Below are 25,187 nucleotides of genomic sequence, written 5' to 3'. Positions count from 1 at the left end.
AAGTGTGATTGGACACACAAGGAATTTGTCTTTGGTGCATACGCTCTCAGTGTACATAAAAGAAAAGATACATTCATCAAGAATTATAAGGTACAACACTTAATGATAGTCATAGGGAACAAATAAGCAATCAAATCATATTAGGAAACAGTCAATATAAATCGTAAGGATACCAGCAACAAGGTTACAGTCATACAGTCATAAATAGGAGGAGATGGATGGTAGGAACGATGAGAAGATTAATAGTAATGCAGACTTAATAACTAGTTTGACAATCTTGAGGGAATTATTTGTTTAGCAGAGTGATGGCATTCGGGGAAAAACTATTACTATTACAATTATGTCTAGTTGTTCTGGTGTGCAGTGCTCTATAGTGTCATTTTGAGGATAGGAGTTGAAACAGTTTATGTCCAGAATGCTAGGGGGTCTGTAAATATTTTCACAGCCCTCTTTTTGACTCGTGCAGTATACAGGTCCTCAATGAAAGGCAGGTTGGTAGCAATTGTTTTTTCTGCAGTTCTAATTATTCTCTGAAGTCTGTGTCTGTCTTGTTGGGTTGCAGAACCAAACCAGACAGTTATAGAGGTGCAGATGGCAGACTCAGTAATTCCTCTGTAGAACTGTATCAGCAGCTCCTTGGGCAATTTGAGCTTTCTGAGTTGGTGCAGAAAGAACATTCTTTGTTGTGCTTTTTTATGACATTTTTGATGTTAGGTGTCCATTTAGAAATTTGAAGGTCTCTACTTTTGATACTGTGTTGTCTGGTATTGTAAGAGGTGGTAGTATGGGAGGGTTTCTCCCATTTCTATGATTTTGAGTGTGTTCAGTTCCAGATTGTTCCGATCACACCATGAGGCTAGTTGTTCAACCCCCTGTCTGTATGCAGATTCATTATTGTTTCGAATGAGACCTAACACTGTTGTGTCATCTGCAAACTCCAGTAGTTTAACAGATGGATTGTTTTAGAGGCAACCATTGATATATACAGAGAAGAGAAGTGGAGAGAGCACACAGCCTTGTGGGGGCCCTGTGCTAATTGTACAGGTGTCTGATGTGATTCTGCTTAGCTTCATCTGCTGCTTCCTGTCTGTTAGGAAGCTTATGATCCACTTACAAGTGTGTCCTAGCTGGTTTAACTTAGTTAGAAGAATGTCTGGAATGATGGTATTGAATGCTGAACTAAAGTCTACAAAGAGGACCCCTGCGTAGGTCTTTGGAGATTCAAGATGTTGTAGGATGTAGTACAGAGCCATATTAACAGCATTATTTATTGATCTATTTGCTCGGTATGCAAATTGCAGGGAATCTAACAGCGGATCCGAGATGGTTTTCAAGTGGGACAGCCCTAGCCTTTCAAAGGTTTTCATAACTACAGAAGTTAGAGCAACTGGTCTGTAGTCATTCAGTTCTTTGATGGTGGCCTTCTTCAGTGCTAGAATGGTAGTAGAGCATTTGAAGCAAGAAGGAACATAGCACATCTCTAGTGATTTATTGAAGATATGGGTGAAGATGGGGGCCAATTGGTCAGCACAGACTTTTAAGCAAGAAGGAGTTATCTTGTCTGGGTCTGGAGCTTTTCCTGGCTTTTGTCTGTGAAATAGGTCCTGCACTTCCTTTTCTGTGATCACTAGGGGTTGTGAACCCAATGGGATGGGGTCAGTTGTAGGAGGTTGGCTGTTGTTGGTGTGTCTGAGATGGGGGTTGTGGAGATAGGTGGCTGTAGTTTCCTTTCAAACCTGCAGTAAAACACCTTCAGGTCATCTGCCAGTTGTTGATTTCCTTCAGCCTGGGAAGGAGTTCGGCCGTAACCGGTGATATTTTAAAGAGTTTTCCACGTTTGCTGATTCATTTATTGAGAACTGATTCTTTAGTTTTTCAGAGTAGCCTCTTTTTGCTGCTCTGATCTCCCTTGTTAATACGTTTCCGGCCTGATTGTACAGCATTTTATCACCTTTTCTGTAGGCTTCCTCTTTGGAAAGACGTAGCTGCTTAAGTTTAGCTGTGAACCAAGGTTTGTTGTTACTGTATATTCGCAAGTTCCCGGTGGGTACACATAGGTTTTCAAAGAAGATGATACATAGAAGATGATACACCTTGTTGTTCTGAAAAAGGAGTGTGCACACTTGTGCACCTGCTTAAGTCCTTTGAGTATTCCTTTTGATTATCTTTTACCGTGTTTCCCCAAAAATAAGACAGGGTCTTATTTTCTTTTGAACCCCGAAATAAGGGCTTGGCATCCTCACGTCCCTGTGCCTGGCTCTTTGGGAGCCTGCTTGCAAGAGAGGACCCGCCCAGCACCTCTTGCCACTTGGTGCTCACTCAGCAGACACCCCACCCCCTCTGGCCAGGCAGACCGCCACTCATGATGTGGGCGAAGCACTAGGTCCTTGAGGAGTCTCCGCTGCTGCCATCCCAGCACTGAGGCTGGCTTTCTCTGTGGCTTCCAAACCCCGGCTGGAAGCCTCCGGAAGCAGAGAAGAGGCTGGTTGAGCCAGCCGCCTGCTACCGAGTCTTCCGGGAGCCAGGGCAGCCACATGGACCTGGAACCATAGAGCAGGAAGCCCAACAGAGCAACAGAAATTTTGGGCTTAACTAAGGTTGTAAGTAGAGGACCTGTGTTAGTTTTTATCATTTAAAATTTTAATACAAATTTTATTAAAAATTAACATTTGTTGTCCATCCTAATTGCTTTTTTTCATCCTCAAATGGTTTAAAAATTTGGAAAGGCCTGTAGATGCTGCCTCCGTAGACCAGAATTGCTTCAGGTAATAAGGTACCAAATGAAAATTTATTTATTTATTTATTTATTTATTTTTCAAATTTATATACCGCCCTATCTCCCTAAGGACTCAGGGCGGTTCACAGGCAGTTAAAATACATATAAATACAGATTAAAAAACAACAATTAAAAAACTTATTCTATTGCCCAAATTTAAAATAGTATAAATAATAAAAACCCCTTAAAACCCATAACTTTAAAATCTAATCCAGTCCCGCGCAGATAAATAAGTGTGTTTTAAGCTCGCGACGAAAGGTTCGGAGGTCCGGAAGTTGACGAAGTCCTGGAGGGAGTTCGTTCCAGAGGGTGGGAGCCCCCACAGAGAAGGCCCTTCCCCTGGGTGTCGCCAGACGGCACTGCCTAGCTGACGGCACCCTGAGGAGTCCCTCTCTGTGAGAGCGCACGGGTCGGTGAGAGGTATTTGGTAGCAGTAGGCGGTCCCGTAAATAGCCCGGCCCTATGCCATGGAGCGCTTTAAAGATTGTCACCAGCACCTTGAAGCGCACCCGGAAGGCCACAGGTAGCCAGTGCAGTCTGCGCAGGATAGGTGTAACACGGGAGCCACGAGGGGCTCCCTCTATCACCCGCGCAGCTGCATTCTGGACTAACTGAAGCCTCCGGATGCCCCTCAAGGGGAGCCCCATGTAGAGAGCATTGCAATAATCCAGGCGAGATGTCACGAGGGCGTGAGTGACCGTGCATAAGGCATCCCGGTCTAGAAAGGGGCGCAACTGGCGCACCAGGCGAACCTGGTGGAAAGCTCTCCTGGAGACGGCCGTCAAATGATCTTCAAAAGACAGCCGTTCATCCAGGAGAACGCCCAGATTGCGCACCCTCTCCATCGGGGCCAGTGACTCGCCCCCAACAGTCAGCCGAGGACTCAGCTGACTGTACCGGGATGCCGGCATCCACAGCCACTCTGTCTTGGAAGGATTGAGCTTGAGCCTGTTTCTCCCCATCCAGACCCGTACGGCTTCCAAACACCGGGACAGCACTTGATAGCTTCATTGGGGTGGCCCGTGTGAGAAGTACAGCTGGGTGTCATCAGCGTACAGCTGGTACCTCACACGAAGCCACTGATGATCTCACCCAGCGGCTTCATATAGATGTTGAACAGAAGGGGCGAGAGAATCGACCCCTGCGGCACCCCACAAGTGAGGCGCCTCGGGGCCGACCTCTGCCCCCCTGTCAACACCGTCTGCGGCCGGGCGGAGAGATAGGAGGAGGACCACCGATAAACGGTGCCTCCCACTCCCAATCCCTCCAACCGGCGCAGCAGGATACCATGGTCGATGGTATCGAAAGCCGCTGAGAGGTCTAATAGGACCAGGACAGAGGAACAACCCCTATCCCTGGCCCTCCAGAGATCATCCACCAACGCGACCAAAGCCGTCTCCGTGCTGTAGCCGGGCCGGAAACCGGACTGGAACGGGTCTAGATAGACAGTTTCATCCAGGTGCAGGGGAAACTGATATGCCACCATACTCTCTACAACCTTCGCCGCGAAGCGAAGGTTGGAGACCGGACGATAATTACCTAAGACAGCCGGGTCCAGGGAGGGCTTCTTGAGGAGGGGCCTCACCACCGCCTCTTTCAAGGCGGCCGGAAAGACTCCCTCCAACAAGGAGGCACTTGTAATCGCCTGGAGCCAGCCTCGTGTCACCTCCTGAGTGGCCAGCACCAGCCAGGAGGGGCACGGGTCCAGTAAACACGTGGTGGCATTCAGCCTACCCAACAACCTGTCCATGTCCTCGGGAGCCACAGGGTCAAACTCATCCCAGAAAATGTCACCAAGACCACCCTCAGACGCCTCATCTGAATCGTCGCAATTTTGGTCTAGACTGTCTCGAAGCTGAACGATTTTATCGTATAGATAACCGTTAAACTCCTCAGCACGTCCCTGCAACGGGTCATCCCGCTCCCCCTGGTGAAGGAGGGAACGGGTCACCCGAAACAGGGCGGCTGGGCGGTTATCTGCCGACGCAATGAGGGAGGAGGCGTAGCAACGCCTCGCTTCCCTCAGTGCCACCAGGTAGGTCCTAGTATAGGACCTAACTAGTGTCCGATCAGCCTCTAAACGGCTAGACCTCCAGGAGCTCTCTAGGCGTCTTCTCCGGCGTTTCATCCCCCTCAGCTCCTCGGAGAACCAAGGAGCCGGTTGGGATCTGCGCCGGGTCAGAGGCCGCAGAGGCACGACACGGTCTAAAGCCCCAGCCGCAGCCCGTTGCCAGGCTGCGGCTAGTTCCTCTGCCGTGCCGTGAGCCAGACCCTCAGGAAGTGGCCCAAGCTCCGTCCGGAACCTCTCCGGGTCCATCAGGCGCCTGGGACGGAACCAACGTTGTGGCTCCGTCTCCCTGCGGTGTTGAGTGGCGGTCAGAAAGTCCAGGCGAAGGAGAGTGATCAGACCATGACAAAGGTTCTATGACTACATCTCTCAAATCCAGATCCTTCAACCACTGACCAGAGATAAAAATAAGATCCAGAGTGCCACCCCCGATGTGAGTGGGGCCATCCACTACTTGAGTCAGGTCCAAGGCCGTCATGGAAGCCATGAACTCCCGAGCCACTGTCGATGACGAGCCGGCCGATGGCAAGTTAAAGTCCCCCATGACTAAAAGTCTGGGGGTCTCCCCTGCCACCCCGGCAAGCACCTCCAGGAGCTCGGGCAGGGCAGCTGTCACGCAGCAAGGAGCCAGGTACGTGACCAGCAAGCCCATCTGACACCTATGACCCCATCTCACAAGAGGATTCACACCCGGCGATCTGAGGTACAGTGGTCTCCCTCGGCTCTAGACTCTCTTTAATAGCAACCGCCACCCCCCCACCCCTACCCTGGGCCCTCGGCTGATGGAATGCACGGAAACCCGGTGGGCACATTTCGACCAGGGGCACGCCCCCTTCAGTGCCCAACCAGGTCTCCGTAACGCCTATAAGATCCGCGGCGCCCCCCTGGATAAGATCGTGTATTAGGGGGGCCTTATTGGCCACGGACCGTGCGTTGCATAACATAAGACGAAGGCCCAGGCTCTGAGGGTCTTGACCATCCGGGGAACGGGAAAAGTCAGAGGGATCGGGGCACGCGATCGCTTGCAGACATCGAACGCGTGACCCCCTAGACCGATACGATCCCCGCCTTCCGCCATATCTGCCCCTCCCACTTACCGTGCAAATGGAACCACCCTCACGGAAAGGAACACATTCCCCCCCCATAACCTCCGAACCCACTAAATAATCGCCACGAGCACACGCAGGGACTGGTTTCCCTCCCGACGGGCTATCCCTAATACCCGCCCTAACCCTCCACCCCCACCTGACACTACCTCCCCTCCAACCCAAACCCGTCAGTTCCCGCCTCCCTTAAAATTCCCTTAAAACCCGATTAAAATAATTAATTAAAAATCCCTGAGTCTCCTATTTTGGCATGCCATCTCTCGGGTTCCAAAACCCGTCCTCAAGATGGGCCCTCGATAATGTGGGGGCCAGACCCGAGAGAGGGAATCTCGAGGGCAAGAAGGTCAGCCGCTGTAAATGTCCGCATGATAAAAGTCCGGCAAACAGACCCATCCTGGACCTGTCAAGATGGAAATTGACACACCAGTAATTCCGAGTGGAAGACAGACGGGATATAGATCTTGGGCAGTAGATAAACAAACCGCCATGATTCAGTCAGAGCTCCAACCCCTCATCTCCAATCCCGAGGGGTGGTCTATGGGCGCGGGGGTGGTGGTGGAGAAGGATATAGGCCTACAATAGTCAAGCTAGGATTGTCCAGGACCATCCTCAATTCCCCCAGCTGGGGACCAAAGGTCTTCAGAAGATCCCCTTGCAGCCAGCCCATGGGCATCCTCCAAGATGGTAAAAAGGTGCCCACATGGCCCGTGATCGTCCTTCAGGTTGACAAAGAGGCCGAAACACGCGCCTAATGGGCCAAGCTGCTCCACCGACGAGGCATCTCTCTCCAAAAGTCCGGGGGGGGGGCAAAGGACTCAAAAAGCCCCCATAGACGGTCCATAGACGTCCTCTAGATGGTAGGGAGGGCGTCCCCTAGACCCGTGGACAACCTTCAGGTAAACAATGAAGGTAAACAAAATGTAATTTTCACTGCATAGGTCTGTAATTGAAGTTAGCAATGCAATTAGGGTATCCCTGAAATTAACTTACTTTTAATGCTGTGTTCTAATTTGGATGAATGAAAAGTTTTCATGCTCCTTTATTCCTTCCAGCTCATAAAAAGATATTAGGAAAATCATTTTCAAAGAATACTAAATTCGAATTTCTGTTAGATAGAAATGAACAGCTGCTTTCCATGGCATGCTTCTATCAGCTGTGAAAAGTTGCTTTAGAGTAAATCACATGTCTCAACCTCAGCAACTCCCAGATGCTTCTCAACCTTGGTAACTTTCAGATGCGTGGACTTCAACTCCCAGAATTCCCCAGCCAATGGAAAACCTTTTGAGTTCAGAATATTCTGAATATACCACTGCTTGTTAAAGTATTGCACCAATATAGCACAACAATCTTCTTACATTTAATGCTACATGTATTCTTATTACTTAGAACTCTAGTCATACTGATTACATATAAAATAATATTTTGTATATACAGTATATGCTAAAAATCAATCTGTAACGTAAGGGTTAAATCATCAAGTCTTGGAACGTGCACAGCTTCTTCTTTTCTCCAAAACCCAGCAAATTTAAGATCAGATGTTTGAAACTATTCAAAACTATTTAAACTCTGCTCGTTTAATAAAGGTTAAGTCTTGCTATCCTCATTACAGTGGCCTATATAGGGTTACTCCCAAGGATAGCTACTGCTGCATTTTCTGGGAATCATACAATGATCACCCAAACTAAAATCTCTTGCCCTTGGACAACCTCCTACAGGCAACATCCTGTATATTAAAAAAAAATAAGAGTCATATAAAGAACACTAACTGTTGCATTGTTGAGTATATAGAATATCTAATTAGACTTTATCTTCTAAATGACTTTCCCAACACTTGAACCCTAGGATCCTTAAATTATCAGGAGCTAAAAGCCTAAAGTAGCCTTCCTATCATATTGGCATGAGTAGAATTAAGCCGAGTTATGTTCCTTTCACTACTGGGATTCATAACAGGGAGTACGGCAGTTATGGAGAAATGAATACACAACAAGCAATACATCATTGTTAGATTTTTATTGAATGCCACTCACATATAGCTGCATAGTAGTCAATGTAACAAAAGTACCTGTAGCAGACAAGACACACAGGACTCATGTGTGCAACAATTACACTTCCTATGAAACGAGCACCATTCCATTATTCCCTTCTGCATTGTTTTCAGGGCTGATAAGCACTAATGAAGTGAACGTTACAAATTAGTTTGAACTGAGAAGCAGCAAACAAGATGTACAGATGTGCTATCCAGATGGCTTTGCTCCCTGGTTGAAAGAGAACAAAATGCTGATGGCTAGGATTTGCGGCATGGAATAGACTGGGAAAAAATCCGTGCAGCGGTTTGTTTGATCTGCCAACAAAAGTTTCATGAAACACGGTAGTGTACAACAGAACTCTGCCAATTATTTTGCCAACTAAATTTTAGTTACATGTATATTGCTTAAGTGCTGGAATGGAAATTTTAATCTGAAACTTTCTTTTTCTTTCTAATTAGGTTTAGGCTATAGTGAAGGAACAGTGAAATGCAATTTTATAATTTTTGCAAGTACTAGTATTTGCAAGTACTAATATTTAGTAAACTAAAAAATAGCAATATATTTTGCAAATATTAATTTTTTACAAACACAGCTGTTTGTATACCACTATTCTTGAAATAGTTGCCTAATTTTAAAATTTAAATCCTTTATATATACCACTTCATTTAATAAACATACAGTGAAATTATTCATAGTATGAAAGAACCAATGCAAATATAAGTTTTAAAAGGCAATATACACAGCAGCTCAGTAGGATCTCTAACCTGTTTATTGGCTTGTTTTACCACCACATGCCCTTAAGAGAAAACTCCAGCTATAATTTTAAGGGCAACCGTAGCAAAGCTAAAATATTGATGACTGTGAGATGACAGCAGAGAGTCATTTTTTTGTATCTTTTTGCTGCCCTCTAGTAGTCAGATGGATTTTTGAAGCCATAGGAACAGTGCTGAAATGGAGTACTATTAAATTGTGTTTATATCTATGCATTATCAAAGCAGTGATTTTTGCCATTGTCATCCCACTAAGCTAAAACTTGCTATTTCCTCCTGCAACAGAAAGTAACATCATAGCCTAATCTGGCCTTTGCTGAGTAATTGCACTGAAATTATGGCACAGATGAGCTCTGGATATTGAGTTCCAGATGATTTCACTAAGCCTTAATTTAAAGTACTTAGAACAAATTGACTTAAAACTGAGGGCTGGAATCTTTTCCAACCTTCTGCTAAAAAGCAATTGCCTTCCTATAAGTTCCACTGAGGGCTAATGCACAAACAACTGTCAAGTTGGGAGGTCTGTAAATAGCTTCTTGAAATATTTTCAGAGTGGCAAGCCTTATATGCAGATGAGCCCAATTCACTAGAGCAGGCCCACACTGAAGGAGATCCATAGTTGTGGACAGCCGCGATGCAGCAATTTTGGTAGGAGTGCCTGTGCAAGTAGTGAGCAACGTGAACACTACTTGAAAGTCATTTTTAAAAAACTAAAGTTGTTGCTTCTTTCAAGACTTCTGCAGAAAGCTCTTCGTCTTATGGGCAATTTATTTTTCCATTCAATCCCGATTCAGTTTTCTATATATACAATAAATTAGATTCTAAATACAGTAATTACTTTACAACTTTCAAAAGTTGGCAAAATACAAACTTAGTACATGAGACTCTTTTAACTCCTACATTATATATAACCTGAGTAAGCTTAGTATTTTATTGTACAGCATGGACAAACAATTACGTGCTTCAAAGCAAAGAGTGTTTTTATAGGCGTTCATTGTATGTTAAATTAAAGTACCCTTCTCCACTGGGTATGCTTGGAGATTTTCAATGATTCTGAACGAGCAGTGCAAGGACTCCCATACGGAGCATATAAGCCACAGAAAACTAAAGTCTAGCTCCAAATTAATTATGCCCTGTTGTAAAAAAAAGTAGAAGGAAAGGTGTCTTTAAAGTTTTTATAAGAAGGTAAGAAAGGCAGGGGGCAAAGGTTAAAGGTATATTAACATTTTTATGGATAGAGGGGAGAGATTCCTCCCTCTTACTCTCAAGATACTAGAATCTAGGGTCAGCTAAATGGTGGGACATTACAGTAGATAAAGTTATTCAAACAGCATTGGGAATTTGCTAACACAAGGTATAGTTTTGGCACGTTTCTTTTGGAAGGGCTTTGACTAATTCATCCAGGATTAAGGCTGTTAATAGAGACTAGCCATTCTAACCAGCACTTTTAGTGACGGAAGTAATGGGCTTCTCTGGATCCCTTCCCAAGTAACATTGAATGGGAGAGAATTCTTGTATTCATGTTCTGCTTAGCAGGGGGATATTATTTCTATAGCATTAGCTGCTGGAGAACAGAATATGGGACCACTGGTCTGATGTACTATGTTTCTAAGGCTCTTAAATGTAAAATTCAGGTCGTACTCAAATTACAACTGTGATGGAAACTGCTCATCATGGTCATAAGCTCGTGATGGTTGCAAAATAAAGAAAAGGTTGATTTTACAGCCTTTTTTGCAGTAGTTGTTAAGGGAACACGTGGCTGTTAAAGAAGCAATGGTTTACTAGGGATGCAGTTTTGCTGAAAAGCGAAAGTAAATGTCAATTTTTGGCAAAATCATAGTAAAACATGGTCACGTGACTGCGGGACACTGCAAACTGCCATAAATGCAGCCCACTTGCCAAGGGCCTGAAGTGCAGTCACATAACTGTGGCGGGGCCCACTTTCAGAACTTTGAATCTGGGTTATCAGGATTCCCCAAGTAAGTTCATTGGAACTAAGCAATTGGTTGTAAGTCGAGGGCTACCTATATAGAAGTACCTTAAATCGGAGCTATCATTCTAATCAATTTCTGAAATAGAACATGTGGAAAGAGAAGATATGTGGGGTTTGAAACATATCAAAGTCTAATTTTCTATGCTTTAATACTTCATATACATATTGAGCATATTAATTTTAAGATACGCTTATTGATGTTAAAAATTACGGTGTGATTCTCAAATGGTGAACACTCCCATGGTCCTACAATTGCCAAGGAAGATAGTTGTTAAATGAGTCACCACTGGTTTTACAAACTTTTCTGCCCTGTTAAACAAATCACTGCAGTTGTTAAGTGAATCTGGCTTCCTTTATTGACTTGTTTGTCAGAAGCTGAATAGCAAACACATGACTGCGGGATGCTGCAATTGTCCTAAGTACACATCAATTGCCAAGGAAGATAGTTGTTAAATGAGTCACCACTGGTTTTACAAACTTTTCTGCCCTGTTAAACAAATCACTGCAGTTGTTAAGTGAATCGGGCTTCCTTTATTGACTTGTTTGTCAGAAGCTGAATAGCAAACACATGACTGCGGGATGCTGCAATTGTCCTAAGTACACATCAATTGCCAAGTGCCCAAATTTTGATCATATGACTGTGTGGGCCCACTTTCAGAACTTTGAATCTGGGTTATCAGGATTCCCCAAGTAAGTTCATTGGAACTAAGCAATTGGTTGTAAGTCGAGGGCTACCTATATAGAAGTACCTTAAATCGGAGCTATCATTCTAATCAATTTCTGAAATAGAACATGTGGAAAGAGAAGATATGTGGGGTTTGAAACATATCAAAGTCTAATTTTCTATGCTTTAATACTTCATATACATATTGAGCATATTAATTTTAAGATACGCTTATTGATGTTAAAAATTACGGTGTGATTCTCAAATGGTGAACACTCCCATGGTCCTACAATTGCCAAGGAACAACAGGCATTAAAAACTTCTTTCAGTAAGATTTTTAACAATAAGACAAGCATTATTATTTGCATTCCAGACAAAAGCTAGCAATTTTGTAAGATAGACTACTGTTACAAATCATAGAGAACTTCAAGGACCACAGCAATTGACCAAGCCTGAGTTTCACAGCTGAAGGGACAATATTGACCGTTTTCATTAGTCAATTCTGGAAGCCCTTTCCAAGGAGACCTGCAGAAAAACCAAGTTAATATATTACCATCGGAATAACTGCATATACAGTATATATATATTACATAGAATAGAATAGAATAGAATAGAATAGAATAGAATAGAATAGAATAGAATAGAATAGAATAGAATTTTTTATTGGCCAAGTGTGATTGGACACACAAGGAATTTGTTTTGGTGCATATGGTCTCAGTGTACATAAAAGAAAAGATACCTTCATCAAGGTACAACACTTACAACACTTAATGATACATTGAAATAATATATCTTAAAGGAATACAAGATAATGTCAGGGCAGATATGAGTTAGACAAATTAATTTACCTTTTGTACCATATTTCTAATTAGCTGCTTATATTTATTCATTTCTATTTATAGGAGAAAGTGGAAAATCCCATATTACGGGGGGCGGGGAATGGAATGGCTCTGTGTGCACAAATTTTACATAGCATCCATCCATCCATATGGAATTCTGAAGGATATTCAATTGTGGCATTTCAGCTCTAAATGGAATAGAGGGATGTGATTTGAAATGAAGAATAGATGTACTCCTTGACTTATGACCACAACTGGGGCCAGAATTTCCATTGCCAAGGAAGATAGTTGTTAAATGAATCACCACTGGTTTTACAAACTTTTCTGCCCTGTTCAACAAATCACTGCAGTTGTTAAGTGAATCACATGTTCATTAAGTGAATCTGGCTTCCTTTATTGACTTGTTTGTCAGAAGCTGAATAGCAAACACATGACTGCGGGATGCTGCAATTGTCCTAAGTACACATCAATTGCCAAGTGCCCAAATTTTGATCATATGACTGTGTGGGGATGTTGCAATGTTTGCAAGTGTGAGGATCGACTGTCAGTCATTTTTCTCAGTGCCATTGTAACTAAATGAATGGTTGTAAGTCGAGGACTACCTGACATGAGAGTGATCTATCCCAAAGGTGCTTTTTTCAGAAGGGAACTAGACTTTCTTGTTTTTCTTTGAAGATGTTTTGCTTGTCATCCAAGAAGCTTCTTCAGCTTTGACTGGAAGATGGGGGTCGGAGCTGAAGAAGCTTCTTGGATGATGTTTGGTGCCATTTTTTTTCCATTTCCCATTCCTGAGCACTGACATGCATAGTTTCTTGATTCCGATTTCAGGTTGCTACTAATGTTTCTAATATAAATTTATTTTGAATTGAGATATAAAAAATACAAAAGTAAACAGTGACATATGATGCTTCTGATTATTTCTCACTGAAAGAACTATATCAGTTCCTTTTTATAGGAAAGGAATAGCCTATAAAACTTTTTTATCATTCAAGCTATTTTATTATGTGTATGAGTTATATCTTGAAGGTTGGCACAACTTCTGCCTTCATTATTTTTTATTTTTGTATCATATATATTCAGGCAGTGAGAGCTATTTGTTATCAAAATGGATGTTCAACAGTAATATTTTATATTGTATAAATAAAAGTTACCTCTCGAGATGAACATAATGACGAGAAAGAACATTCTTAATCAAAAAGACAGTCTTTGCATAGATCTCTGGACCAATTAACTTGGAGAAGTATAGCTTGGCACGAAGGAAATATCCAATTGGCCAAAGCCATTCCTTAAAAAACAAACAAACCAGAATTAAGGATACAGTGTTTTAATATGAAAACTCAAAATCTAAAATAAAATTGATAAAGACTGCTAAAGTATAACACTTACAGGTCCTTGATGGTAATTGAATCCTTTAGATACATTATAATTATCATTGTCTAAGGCATTATCGTAAACACCACAATAAACCATATCACTAGGGGAAAAAATGAGTCAATTAATTTTTCTGAGAAAGACACATCAAGTTTTATGAAAATACTTTGGACAAAGATCATTAAGAGGGCTTTTGCCATTCATTTTTATAGGATTTTAGATCTGATGTTGTTTTTTTTATATTAGTGAATCTTAATGGAGTGCATTTACTTATTCAGACATTATTCACTGCAACAGAACGTAAACAATGTCAACATCTCTTTATTTGTAGTGAAGTTGCATTAATTAATGCAACAGTGATGTTGCACTAATGTACTAATATGACTTTTCTATTATTTAAAATGTTCAGGTCCAATTAATGGATCTTACACATCTCAGAATGTACCCTTTTGACAAGGATCAAGAAAACAATAATGATAAAAAGCTGTTTGATTCCCTTTTGCAATATCTCAGACTAGACAACAGGATACAGAGGAAAAAAACATTAAAAAGAATAGTTGTCAGCTACTGTATGACCCAGTTGTTTCCTTTGTAAAATCAATTCCATCACAATCAAATAAAAACTATTAGGACCCAGGCCTCCGATTATTAGTTAAGTCAAACCAATCTTCAAACAAATATCATTCACACTATAGAATTTCTTTAAACTATGATGACGGGACAGGAAAATTAGTACACTTGAAGCAGACTCAACTGTTTATAAAACTTAGCTCCTATTTACAGTCACTAACTTATTCATTTACACTAGGTAAGCCTTCTTATGCAACCATGTCTCCATCATCCCAATAGCATTTAAACTTATATATTGCTTCACAGTGCTTTATAGCCCCTCTCTTAGCTGTTTACAGAGTCAACGTATTGCTCCCAACAATCTGAGTCCTCATTTTACCCACCTCGGAAGGATGGAAGGCTGAGTCAACCTTGGCATACTTGGCATTGGCCCACCCCACTCACCCTGGCAGAATATGCGTACTCTGGATCCCATCAGCTAAGGAATTGCACCTGGTGGGGTCTGTAAGATCTTTTTCTGCAATGGCTTTGGACTGTCATCCCGCTTGAGGTGAGATCAGCCTCCCTTTTTTTTGGCCTTCCAAAAGAGCCAGAAAACCTGGCTTTGCCAACTAGTGTGGGGTCCCGATGTGGCTATCTTGTTTTGGAGGTGGCTAGTAGACTAGTACGAGATCTCACGTCCAGCCTGTCTGGGCACTGGATTTTATCTGCATTAATATTAATTTTCATGTTTTAGCTTTTAATGTCTGATGTTTTCATGTTTTAATTTTATAATTGTTTTATTCTTTTTTTGGGGGGGGATTTTAATAAATAATAAAATACTTACTCTGGGTCTAAAGTTTTCATCCCAAGTGGACCAAGTAATTTTTTCTCTAATGTTTCAAGTGCTTTCCAAGCATGCTCAGGAGAGAACAATTCAGGTGCCTTGATATTTTTTTTTTAAAAAAGTAGAAAAATACATCACATATAAATAACAGAAGAATACTGAAAAATTAAATATAAAAGATACATTTTGCAGTGTCCTCACAAGATTGTCACGAAAGTTATATTGCATGTTATAAGTAACATTTATTTCAGAAACTTATTTATTGAAGAACATGATCAGTAAGTGTTCCCTGCTCTGTTTGTAGTCACATCTACTCCACTGCTTCTCCCAGCAAACTATCATCTTTGTATCTTCCAATATTTTAACCAATTGTTCTATTCAAAAGTATTCAGAATTGCTAACAAAAGTGCTAAAAACATATGCAAAAATACCATGTGTCATTTTTAAGACATAATACGCACCACAACCATTGCTATAGGGAAATTTGGCCTCAGCTGATAATCACACCAAGGACTTGATGCTCCGTAGCTGTCTTTGTATATGCCCCGCTTATGAACCAGAGTTGGATGTGTCTCATTGGGATCATTTGGGTCTTCAGAGACAAAAAACAGCTTTTCAAAATGGGCTTGGATTTTTCTGTTCCACTGATCATATGTAAAGGTCTCGTCTCTCCCTGGAAAATAATATCCGTTTTGTGCAATTTACTGATACAATAAAAATAATCATTAAGGACACATCCTGGTAGGACATAGCTGCACTGTAATTAGAAACATGCTACTATAAATATATTATCTAAAATTCTCCAGATTCAGTGTTGCTAACTACCATTCCGAACAGGGACAACTGTTTCCAAGACAAAGCTGAAGCCCACTTCATCTGGAGGACCCATTAATAACAACAAATTATGTTTTGTAGAGGTGGGTTTCAGCAGGTTCTGACCAGTTCTAGAGAACCGGTGTGAAATTTTGAGTACTTCAGAGAACTGGTAGTAAAAACTCTGGCCCTGCCCCCATCTATTCTCTGCCTCCCAAGTCCCAGCTGATTGGGAGGAAATGGGGATTTTGTAGTAACCTTCCCTTGGAGTGGGGCGGGAATGGAGATTTTACAGTATCCTTCCCCTGCCATGCCCACCAAGCCACGCCCACCAAGCCATACCACACCCACCAAACCACACCCACACAACTGGTAGTAAAAATTTTTGAAACCGACCACTGGTGTTTTGATCTACACAAGTATTTTACCTGACTAAAAATCAGATGGTTCTAGAGTTGGCTTTATCATTGTGCAGGGTAGAATACTGCCAAGCTTCCATATGCATAAGCATGGAGGTGGCAAAAAAATAGCTGATGGGAAACAGAATTTAGGACTGCAGATATATTAGTGTGGATGGAATCAGATGATGAGGAAACCATATTTTTTATTTATAATAGGCCCTCTATATGGGTCCCAAAGATGCTTTTCAAAAGGCAACTGGACTTCTTGGGTTTTTTTCCCCTTGAAGATGTTTCACTTCTCATCCTGAAGAAATGAAGCAGCTTCTTGGATGGGAAGCAAAAATGTCTTCAAGGAAAAAAGTCCAGTTGCTTTGTGAAAAGCACCTTTGGGACAACCATGACCTAGCGGATTGAGAATCTCTATAGATTCTCTGTATGAGATAGAATTCATTTTCTCTTTCTTTGCAAACATCCTACCAAGACAGGCTTAGGAGTGGAGACTTGCCCTGCTTCTATTGAGACTAGGGCAGGTGCATCTCTTCCCTCTCCCCAAATCTCTGGCCACATATTTTCCAGGCCCATTTGTTTTTTCAGTAGCTGGAGAGTCTTTCACTGTACAAAAAAAAAGTCAATTCTTCCATTTTTCTTGCCATCAGGTCCCAGGCTGCAAGGATTAGGAGGAATAGTAAGAGGTAGGGGTGTGTGTGTGTGTGTGTGTGTGTGTGTGTGCGCACATCCGTGCATGCGTGCCTTTTTACCTTCCCCACCAAAGTGAAATGTTTGCTCAGTGTTTGATAGGTGCCGTTGAATGGGCATACTTTTCTATGTTACATAAGACTGTTGGATGCGTGTTAAAAATTCACCCCTGTGGGCAAAGAGCTGCAGAGCCTAATCCACAGAAGGAATTGAACTGTGTGGGAGGTGCTATAGCTATAAAGAACTATATCCCCCATGGGAAGGACGCAGTCTTTCAACCAAGAAGCTACTGCATTATTTCCTGCTTTCTTCCCCATAAGGAGAGAAGCTCTTCAACCACCCAGTCCATAATGGTTAACCATTGCCTTCCCATCCCCCTCCCATGGATTAGGTGCTGTTTTGCCTTCTTCGTTTGGAGGCAGCTTTTCTCAGACGTTCAGTGGTCTTACAGAAGACACTGGGTACATATCAACCTGCTCCCTTATGGAAGAGATGCATCTAAACCAGGGGTCTCCAACCTTGGCAACTTTAAGACTTGTGGATTCATGTAAATTTAAAGGCACAAGCATTGCTTCTCTGAGACGTTTTTCAGACATGTACGAGTTTGACCACATTAGATTAAACCAATCATCTCAAGTCCTGTTGCACACTCCAAAACTGGACAGGGAAGGAACTCAAAGTTGGCGGGACAATTTTATTTAATATATATCTACATGCACACATGTATAACTTTTATTAATTTTTATTTTCACACACCCATAGGATAGTTTGTTTCTCTCATCATATATACATAAATTTTCCTTTATCTCTATAGCAAAGCAAACCAACAGGACCTATGGGCAATGGTGGCTTTATTTTAGTCTATGATTGCATAAAAGGAAGTGAGTTTGCACTGATATTGTGGTTTTCTTTGAATAACCAGAAGGATGTTTTCTTCCTGATCCAAAAAAAAAAACAGAAAAGAAAAGAAAAAGGAGAGTAAACACTATAACTATTTTCATTTTCTTCTCCGGAATTTGACAGGCTATTTGGGAATGAGGGAAAGAGCATTTCTCCTGCTGTATATGCAGGCAGGGAGAAATAGGCGTGTGAAAGAGATTATTTCTCGCTGTAAATCAACATGAATGAAGGTTTAGGGAAAACAATGGAACAGGGAGCCAATTATATAGCTTGCTCCCATTTAATCTTCAAAACAATCTCATTTAACTATTTGAAATATTCATTTCTCTTCCATCCAACCATTTCTTGATTTAAGAACTGTAATCCAGCTCTCTCCCCTCTGTTGCTTTTTGAGTTGCTCAAAAAAATCTAGTGTGAAACATTTTGGGCACTTTATTACTATTATTAGTAATGTCATTTTTCTACTTCCATTATACCCTGGATCCATATTTGCTTACCATGTCTTTTCACAGTAACTCCAGGATATGGAAATAACTTCTTCACCGACAATTCCTGTAACCAGCGAACCGTTGATTTGCATAGACCAACAATTTCCACAGCAGAGCCATCTCTAATAAAAGGATAGCCACAGCAGAAAAATAAGTTCATTCATTTCATTCATTCATTTATTTGATTTTTATACCGCCCTTCTCCCGAAGGACTCAGGGCGGTGTACAGGCAAATAAAAAACAGACAAGACAATATTCTATAAAATGCAAGATTAAAAAACTTATTATAATTTGCCTAAAAATTTAAAATATATAGAAACTAAAACCCCGTTTAAAATTAATAATAAAAACTATAAAATCCATAAAATTTAAGCCAGCCCCGCGCGAATAAAAAGATGTGTCTTCAGTTCGCGGCGAAAGGTCCGAAGGTCAGGTATTTGGCGTAAACCCGGGGGAAGTTCGTTCCAGAGTGTGGGAGCCCCCACAGAGAAGGACCTTCCCCTGGGGGCCGCCAGCCGACATTGCTTGGCGGACGGCACCCTGAGAAGTCCCTCTCTGTGAGAGCGTACGGGTCGGTGGGAGGCATATGGTAACAGTAGGCGGTCCCGTAAGTACCCAGGCCCTAAGCCATGGAGCGCTTTAAAGGTCATAACCAAAACCTTAAAGTGCACCCGAAAAGCCACAGGTAGCCAGTACTTCCATTACCAAATAAAGTTTTTGGTTACTATATTTAGTGGCCATGCCAAGAGTACACAACTCTGATTACATGTATACAAGTATTTTTTGGAAGAGGGCAGCATGAATGTGCTAAGACAGGGGTATCAACTCGATTTCATTGAGGGCCGCATCAGGGTTGTGTTTGACCTCGGGGGTGGGGATGGGGGCGTGGCCAGCTCGACGTCACTCATGTCGTGGGTGCCTGTGCTGACCCAAGCACTCTGCCACCGAAAATGGTCTTCTAAGCTCCGTTTACAGTTACCATGGCCCCCTGCAACCCTCTGCCAATGAAAACGGAGATCGAGAGGGCCACATGTGGCCCTGCCAAGCTGCATTTTCACTGGCAGAGGGTTGCAGGAGACCGTGGCAGCAAAAAATGGAGCTCAGAAGGCCGTTTTCGCTGGCAGAAGCACCATGGGCTAGTCCTTTGCTATTTCCAGGGCAGTCCCGGATCTAAGCACCCCGCGGACCAGATCCGGCCCCCAGGCCTTGAGTTTGACACCCTGTGCTAATATAATAATTTTTGAAACTACTTTGATACTGATAAGAAATACACCAGACAATTCAGAGAGGTAATGTCAGTCAAAAGAGGCAGTAATTGGCTAGTGATACCAAGAATTAAGATCTCAGGATTTTAGACTCCTTTGCATACACATGAATAATTTATGGAACAGTTGTGGATTCATGTAAATTTAAAGGCACAAGCATTGCTTCTCTGAGACGTTTTTCAGACATGTACGAGTTTGACCACATTAGATTAAACCAATCATCTCAAGTCCTGTTGCACACTCCAAAACTGGACAGGGAAGGAACTCAAAGTTGGCGGGACAATTTTATTTTCACACACCCATAGGATAGTTTGTTTCTCTCATCATATATACATAAATTTTCCTTTATCTCTATAGCAAAGCAAACCAACAGGACCTATGGGCAATGGTGGCTTTATTTTAGTCTATGATTGCATAAAAAGGAAGTGAGTTTGCACTCCGATATTGTGGTTTTCTCTTTGAATAACCAGAAGGATGTTTTCTTCCTGATCCCCCCCCAAAAAAAAAAACAGAAAAGAAAAGAAAAAAGGAGAGTAAACACTATAACTATTTTCATTAGCAGAAAGAGAACAGATAGATCAGCAGACAAGGTAGGAAGGATCAGGCAGAGATGGGGAAGAAACTGGAAAAAAAGGAGAGTAAACACTATAACTATTTTCATTAGCAGAAAGAGAACAGATAGATCAGCAGACAAGGTAGGAAGGATCAGGCAGAGATGGGGAAGAAACTGGAAAAAAAGGAGAGGAATCCTAAGACCAGGCTTAGAAAGGCAGGAACTGAAGAAATAAAAATAGGATGAATTGGCACTACTGTCCTAACCCATGGTTTAGGATTAGGTCATGTGGAAATTAGGCTGTAGCAAATCCAGTAATCCTTCCTTTGAATCAGATCTGGATTGCATATTCAATTCATGTGTAAATCTAATGTTTGTATGTCAAAAATCTCCAAATGGGTAATTCGTAGATGCTCATCTCATAAGGCCAATCTTGCCATTTACGGTAACTCAGCAAAACAGATAAAATGCAAAGCTGCTGCTGCTGCTGCTGCTGCTGCTGCTGCTAGATGTTTAATGCAAACAGCATGGCTTAAAATATTTTTTCATAAAATACTTCTGTATTTTAAATCCAGAGGATTTCAAACAAAATCCCTGCCTGCATGTTTATAAATCTTTGCATACACATGAATAATTTATGGAACAGTTGTGGATTCATGTAAATTTAAAGGCACAAGCATTGCTTCTCTGAGACGTTTTTCAGACATGTACGAGTTGGACCACATTAGATTAAACCAATCATCTCAAGTCCTGTTGCACACTCCAAAACTGGACAGGGAAGGAACTCAAAGTTGGCGGGACAATTTTATTTTCACACACCCATAGGATAGTTTGTTTCTCTCATCATATATACATAAATTTTCCTTTATCTCTATAGCAAAGCAAACCAACAGGACCTATGGGCAATGGTGGCTTTATTTTAGTCTATGATTGCATAAAAAGGAAGTGAGTTTGCACTCCGATATTGTGGTTTTCTCTTTGAATAACCAGAAGGATGTTTTCTTCCTGATCCCCCCCCAAAAAAAAAAACAGAAAAGAAAAAGGAGAGTAAACACTATAACTATTTTCATTAGCAGAAAGAGAACAGATAGATCAGCAGACAAGGTAGGAAGGATCAGGCAGAGATGGGGAAGAAACTGGAAAAAAAGGAGAGGAATCCTAAGACCAGGCTTAGAAAGGCAGGAACTGAAGAAATAAAAATAGGATGAATTGGCACTACTGTCCTAACCCATGGTTTAGGATTAGGTCATGTGGAAATTAGGCTGTAGCAAATCCAGTAATCCTTCCTTTGAATCAGATCTGGATTGCATATTCAATTCATGTGTAAATCTAATGTTTGTATGTCAAAAATCTCCAAATGGGTAATTCGTAGATGCTCATCTCATAAGGCCAATCTTGCCATTTACGGTAACTCAGCAAAACAGATAAAATGCAAAGCTGCTGCTGCTGCTGCTGCTGCTGCTGCTGCTGCTAGATGTTTAATGCAAACAGCATGGCTTAAAATATTTTTTCATAAAATACTTCTGTATTTTAAATCCAGAGGATTTCAAACAAAATCCCTGCCTGCATGTTTATAAATCTTTGCATACACATGAATAATTTATGGAACAGTTGTGGATTCATGTAAATTTAAAGGCACAAGCATTGCTTCTCTGAGACGTTTTTCAGACATGTACGAGTTTGACCACATTAGATTAAACCAATCATCTCAAGTCCTGTTGCACACTCCAAAACTGGACAGGGAAGGAACTCAAAGTTGGCGGGACAATTTTATTTAATATATATCTACATGCACACATGTATAACTTTTATTAATTTTTATTTTCACACACCCATAGGATAGTTTGTTTCTCTCATCATATATACATAAATTTTCCTTTATCTCTATAGCAAAGCAAACCAATAGGACCTATGGGCAATGGTGGCTTTATTTTAGTCTATGATTGCATAAAAAGGAAGTGAGTTTGCACTCCGATATTGTGGTTTTCTCTTTGAATAACCAGAAGGATGTTTTCTTCCTGATCCAAAAAAAAAAAAAAAAACAGAAAAGAAAAGAAAAGAAAAGAAAAAAGGAGAGTAAACACTATAACTATTTTCATTAGCAGAAAGAGAACAGATAGATCAGCAGACAAGGTAGGAAGGATCAGGCAGAGATGGGGAAGAAACTGGGGAAAAAAGGAGAGGAATCCTAAGACCAGGCTTAGAAAGGCAGGAACTGAAGAAATAAAAATAGGATGAATTGGCACTACTGTCCTAACCCATGGTTTAGGATTAGGTCATGTGGAAATCAGGCTGTAGCAAATCCAGTAATCCTTCCTTTGAATCAGATCTGGATTGCATATTCAATTCATGTGTAAATCTAATGTTTGTATGTCAAAAATTTCCAAATGGGTAATTCATAGATGCTCATCTCATAAGGCCAATCTTGCCATTTACGGTAACTCAGCAAAACAGATAAAATGCAAAGCTGCTGCTGCTGCTAGATGTTTAATGCAAACAGCATGGCTTAAAATATTTTTTTCATAAAATACTTCTGTATTTTAAATCCAGAGGATTTCAAACAAAATCCCTGCCTGCATGTTTATAAATCTTTGCATACATTTTATATATGTAAAACGCCCAGGGCAAGGGCCTTCTGTGGGGCTCTTGGAACGAACTTCCCCCCGCACTCCGCCAGCTTCCGGACCTTCGGACCTTCCGCCGCGGGCTTAAAACATATTTATTTAATTGTGCAGGACTGAGCTAGGTTTTAAATTCATGGGTTTTAATTGGGTTTTATTTGTATATTTTAATTAACGGGCTTTCAAATAAGTTTCTTAATTGTTTTTATTCTGTATTTATATTTATATGTTTTAAATGTGAGTCCTTCGGGAGATAGGGCGGTATATAAATACGATTAATAAATAAATAAATAAATATACACATCTATCTAAACTGAACATGAATATCCTTGAGGCAATGGAGTTTTCATGTGTTTAATTTAACCAGTTTATTTTTCCACTGAACCAGCATTTTCCGCTGAAAATAGTTTTTTTTTAATTTTTTTAAAAAACCTAGCTCACAGTAATTGAACTTAATAATTGGACTCTGAATGCTCCAGACAAACACTGCTCTAAGGAAGCACTTGATATCAACTACAGTAAAACTGAGGTCCTGATCTTGGAAATCGCCTAATCTGCACACCTGGAAGATAAATAGCAAGAGTGTTGAACAAGTACAATCTTTTAAATATTTGGACATGGTTTTTCATAACTCCACCAAACACAGTGCACACCAAAATTATGTCATACAAAATGCTCAAAAAACTGGCCGACTCTTTTCACTTTATCAGAGAAGCACAATGTATCCCAGCAGCACTGAAGATATAATTAGCTAAGAACTGTGCACAACTATGTTTTGGTGTTCAGCTAGGATTTTACAAGAGCCATGGTTAGAATGCAGTACTACAGGCTACTTCTGCTGATTACCGGCTGCCGGCAGTTCGTAGTTCGATTCTCACCAGGCTCAAGACTGACTCAGCCTTCCATCCTTCTGAGGTTGGTAAACTGAGGATGCAGGTTGTTGGCGGCAACATGCTGATTGTGTAAACCACTTAGAGAGGGCTGTAAAACACTGTGAAGCGGTATATAAGTCTAAGTGCTATTGCTATTTTCTTTACTCCTCTTGAAAAGATCCAACCTGAATTCCTAATGGCTATATTCCAGATAGCCCCTTACATTCAAAAATGTAACATTACAGAAGAAGGAAGCAGGGATATCTAAAGTCAAAATAGGCTCATGGACCTGTATCGTACCATGCTGGTTGAAGTTACTGTTCTTTCTCACAGTCTGAGTTCCTCATTGTGAACAACTATAAGTCAATATGGTTCAGGACAACCTCACAAAAACATCAACTTCTCGACTTTTCCAGAAAGGAGTTTCTCATGATGGGTTATGAACGTGCATTAAGCACATTTAAACAACATATCAAAAATGTGAAAGTCCAAAAGGACTAGTTTTTTTTATTTAAGAATGTTTTTTACAGAATTCAATCCTAGTGAGATATTTATACCACATAATTAAATTCTGGAGAGCATTAACTTTAGCATACTTCAGTGCTCTCCACAGGGAAGGATCAGGCAGAGATGGGAAGAAACTGGGAAAAAAGGAGAGAATCCTAAGACCAGGCTTAGAAAGGCAGGAACTGAAGAAATAAAATAAATAAATAAATAAATAAATAAATAAATAAATAAATAAATAAATAAATAAATAAATAAATAAATAAATAAATAAATAAATAAATAAATAAATAAATAAATAAATAAATAAATAAATAAATAAATAAATAAATAAATAAATAAATAAATAAATAAATAAATAAATAAATAAATAAATAAATAAATAAATAAATAAATAAATAAATAAATAAATAAATAAATAAATAAATAAATAAATAAATAAATAAATAAATAAATAAATAAATAAATAAATAAATAAATAAATAAATAAATAAATAAATAAATAAATAAATAAATAAATAAATAAATAAATAAATAAATAAATAAATAAATAAATAAATAAATAAATAAATAAATAAATAAATAAATAAATAAATAAATAAATAAATAAATATACACATCTATCTAAACTGAACATGAATATCCTTGAGGCAATGGAGTTTTCATGTGTTTAATTTAACCAGTTTATTTTTCCACTGAACCAGCATTTTCCGCTGAAAATAGTTTTTTTTAAAAAAAATTTAAAAAACCTAGCTCACAGTAATTGAACTTAATAATTGGACTCTGAATGCTCCAGACAAACACTGCTCTAAGGAAGCACTTGATATCAACTACAGTAAAACTGAGGTCCTGATCTTGGAAATCGCCTAATCTGCACACCTGGAAGATAAATAGCAAGAGTGTTGAACAAGTACAATCTTTTAAATATTTGGACATGGTTTTTCATAACTCCACCAAACACAGTGCACACCAAAATTATGTCATACAAAAATGCTCAAAAAACTGGCCGACTCTTTTCACTTTATCAGAGAAGCACAATGTATCCCAGCAGCACTGAAGATATA

General features: G+C 40.5%; 1 protein-coding gene across 1 annotated transcript in view; it reads right to left on the bottom strand.

Annotated features, from left to right (window-relative positions):
* Positions 1–11,390: 11,390 nt before the first annotated feature.
* The window catches only part of AGL (amylo-alpha-1, 6-glucosidase, 4-alpha-glucanotransferase), a 57,516-nt gene continuing 43,719 nt past the window's right edge, over positions 11,391–25,187 (bottom strand). The window contains exons 29-34 of the mRNA XM_058176355.1: positions 18,318–18,430; positions 15,472–15,683; positions 15,011–15,108; positions 13,630–13,717; positions 13,395–13,528; positions 11,391–11,929 (exon numbers count right to left, since the gene is read on the bottom strand). Of these exons, the coding sequence (XP_058032338.1) occupies positions 11,812–11,929; positions 13,395–13,528; positions 13,630–13,717; positions 15,011–15,108; positions 15,472–15,683; positions 18,318–18,430 (763 nt within the window). The 3' untranslated portion in view covers positions 11,391–11,811. The remainder of the gene's footprint in view (positions 11,930–13,394; positions 13,529–13,629; positions 13,718–15,010; positions 15,109–15,471; positions 15,684–18,317; positions 18,431–25,187) is intronic.

Source organism: Ahaetulla prasina, chromosome 3 (assembly GCF_028640845.1).
Source record: "Ahaetulla prasina isolate Xishuangbanna chromosome 3, ASM2864084v1, whole genome shotgun sequence".
Lineage (NCBI taxonomy): Eukaryota > Metazoa > Chordata > Lepidosauria > Squamata > Colubridae > Ahaetulla > Ahaetulla prasina.
This window is presented reverse-complemented; position numbering and strand designations above follow the sequence as displayed.